Source organism: Rhynchophorus ferrugineus, unplaced genomic scaffold (genome assembly GCF_030347505.1).
Source record: "Rhynchophorus ferrugineus isolate W39M unplaced genomic scaffold, kcgeb_rfMv2 rfM3, whole genome shotgun sequence".
Taxonomy (NCBI): domain Eukaryota; kingdom Metazoa; phylum Arthropoda; class Insecta; order Coleoptera; family Curculionidae; genus Rhynchophorus; species Rhynchophorus ferrugineus.
In genome coordinates this window covers 32,519,691-32,522,995 of record NW_027472582.1, presented here as the reverse complement: position 1 = coordinate 32,522,995, position 3,305 = coordinate 32,519,691, and the positions used below count along the sequence as shown (strand labels likewise).

General features: G+C 32.1%; 1 protein-coding gene across 1 annotated transcript; it reads right to left on the bottom strand.

Moving 5' to 3' along the window:
- Positions 1 to 485: 485 nt before the first annotated feature.
- Positions 486 to 3,266, bottom strand: eIF4A (eukaryotic translation initiation factor 4A). Its single transcript, XM_076399030.1, has 5 exons — positions 3,193 to 3,266; positions 2,977 to 3,077; positions 2,025 to 2,512; positions 1,337 to 1,943; positions 486 to 1,055 (listed from the first exon to the last, which is right to left on the bottom strand). Exons 2-5 carry the CDS (start codon positions 2,994 to 2,996, stop codon positions 911 to 913), a joined length of 1,260 nt encoding a protein of 419 aa, XP_076255145.1. The 5' UTR covers positions 2,997 to 3,077; positions 3,193 to 3,266; the 3' UTR covers positions 486 to 910.
- Between the last annotated feature and the right edge of the window lie 39 nt (positions 3,267 to 3,305).

Genomic DNA, 3,305 nt, shown 5'->3' with positions numbered 1-3,305 from the left:
AAGATAACTGCCTCAGTAATTGACAACGTGCCATAAAGATCACACAATGTTTTTAATTTCCATTCTTCTGTCTCTACATAAACGAAGAACTGTTTCATACCATCCAGAGTAAGCTCTTTCCTCTTAACTAAAATTCTAGTAGGATTTCTCATAAATAACTTTGTTACATACATTAGGCGGCATAGCAGCAAACAAAAGAATTACTTGAAAAACAAAGCCGAATTGAATATTTACAGATATACGTTCAGTACGACTCCAGAGATCAAAAGCAACTAATAGTTTAATATCATCCGGTGATAGCGTAGCCAAATCTTGAAAAACACTTATTTTATTTATACACTTTCTCTTTAAGATTAATTCAATAAATCATTTACTGCCTCTTAAACCTATAATTTGCAAATTGACAGATTGATATAACTACTCCATTCAATTGGCTGGGATAAAGGATAAGTGGGTGCTTACCAAGATAAAATAATATAAATACATTGTGGACTTGTTTTCTTTTATTACTAATGTATGATACAAAATATTTAACATCCAATATGGGAATATTTCCTTTTACACTTTTTGTAATTAAAATAACCTTTCCAAAATCCAACTAAATCTTTTCTGAGGAAAATAAGTTTCGGCGGGAAACTCCAGAAACCCACCTGGGGCTGCCTGGAATGAGCTTCCATTAATGTTGTTAAATTTAAATAAAAGTTATTCACTATGGTTACACATAAAATTAATCAATATCGAACATGTACAAATTACACTTAAAAAAGTTTTTTTATTATTCCTGAGCGTAAAACACGTCGCTGGCCCAAAGAAACGAGATGACCGACAATATTTGACGTAACTTGTTGGATATACTATCACCAAACGCAACCTTAGGCAACGCCGTCGCACCGCTCGCAGATTTGTAATTTTAAATAAGATCCGCCACATTCATAGGCATCTCGTCAATTTTTGTATTGTAAAATTGCTCAATATCATGCAATGTACGTTTGTCATCTTCTGTAACAAAATTAATGGCGACTCCTTTACGACCAAAACGACCGCCTCTTCCAATCCTACAAGAAAAAAAATCAATAACAAAGATGTATAGTTATACATGGCCAAGAAGGTATGTAATAATTACATCAGATAAATAATGTTCTAATCAAAAAACTCAGCGATCTTGGTGGTTAAATATCATCATATCGATTATATGAAATACATACATACATATATATACATACATATATATATATACATACATATATATATATACATACATATATATATATACATACATATATATATATATATATATATATATATATACCCTTGTTAATTAGATTATTCAACTTACCGATGGATGTAATTTTCTCTGTTTGATGGTAGGTCATAATTTATTACTAGTGATACTTGTTGTACATCAATACCCCTTGCCAGTAAGTCAGTAGTAATTAAAACTCTAGAAGAACCTGTTCGGAACTGCCTCATAATTATGTCTCTTTCCCTTTGTTCCATGTCTCCATGCATCGCAGAAACAGTAAAGTCTTTTTTATGCATACTTTCTGTCAACCAATCTACCTTACGGCGAGTATTACAAAAGATAACTGCCTGAGTAATTGATAATGTGTCATAAAGATCACACAATGTTTCTAATTTCCATTCTTCTTTCTCTACATAAACGAAGAACTGTTTAATACCTTCCAGAGTAAGCTCTTCCTTCTTAACTAAAATTCTAGTAGGATTTCTCATAAATGACTTTGTTACATCCAATACATCAGGTGGCATAGTAGCAGATAAAAGAATTACTTGGACTTCTGGATTTAATGTTTTAAAAACGTCATGAATTTGATCTTTAAAACCTCTTGATAACATCTCATCGGCTTCATCCAAAACAAACATTTTTATGCTTTGGGATCTTAACGCGTTCCTAGTAATCATGTCATATACTCTACCAGGAGTTCCTAAAATAATAGTATATTAATTATTAAAAGAAATGAACTTCATATAATATACAAGAAAATAATTGAATTTTTACAACTTACCTACAACTACATGAACACCAGCTTCAAGTTTCCGCATATCTTCTCTAACATTCGTACCTCCAATACAAGCATGGCACTGTGCAGACATAAAATCACCTAAAGCAATGACAACTTTTTGAATCTGTTGTGCCAATTCACGAGTGGGAGCTAAAATAAGAGCTTGACATTCTCTTAAGGAAGTGTCAATTTGTTGTAAAATGGAAATGGAGAATGTAGCCGTTTTGCCAGTACCAGACTGTGCTTGAGCAATAACATCGTGCCCCTTAACACAGGGAATTATAGCTCTCTGTTGAATAGCAGAAGGCTTTTCAAAACCATATGCATAAATACCACGGAGAAGCTCTTCTTTAAGATTCATGTCATCGAAATTATCCACAACCTCTTCCCAATTGGATTCAATGACACCATCAGGATCCATTCCTGGTGGTCCATCATAACCCTGCCGTTCTTTTTCAGAGGCTGGGCCATTTTTCTCCCACTCTTCAGATCTACAATGGAAATGGGGTTATGAGTATACATATTTTGATGAAAATTAATGCCCTAATTATATTCAATAAATTTAAAAGAAAATAAAGAAAAAGCAGTATAGTAAACATTTAATTATATAACTTGAACGAAGGTATGTCGTTTTATGAAGTAAAATGACATATTATTTTAGGTTAAATACACAGATGGTTGAAAGCTTTAACTATAAAACTATAAGTTCTAATATTATTGAATACGAATTTAACAGTACACTAGATTATTTAAAAGAACAAATTAAAATTGCATATTTATTAAAGTCAACGCCATGTTGGCAGAAAATCCAAGTACCATGCCGCATAAAATAGAGATTATTAAATGTATTTAAAAAAAGGAGTAATTATATTCAATTATTTTTATAGTTATTATGACAATTCGCACCAGATTAGTAAAAATAACAAACGTATTATTTAAATAAAACAATACTTACTGCCGATCGTTCATGGACATGATTCACTTCACGGTTTCTCTAAACCAAAAGACTGTCGTATTCGAGTTCAAGTTAGAACAAATATCTCTCCGCGTTGACAGCTGCAATAAAACAGAGAGAATTGTCAGAACGTAGATATAAATATAGGCTTATTTAAAATGTCTACTAAAAACTGAACAAAGTCTATCAATTATATTTGTAGAATGAGACCCATACCTCAAGAAAGATTTTTTGTATATGGTGTTAAATTCGAAGCGGAGGAAAGTTTCCTGTTGAATTCCGGAAACTACCTGACAGCCTTCTCCCGCCAATATTCGAAACTAAATTAG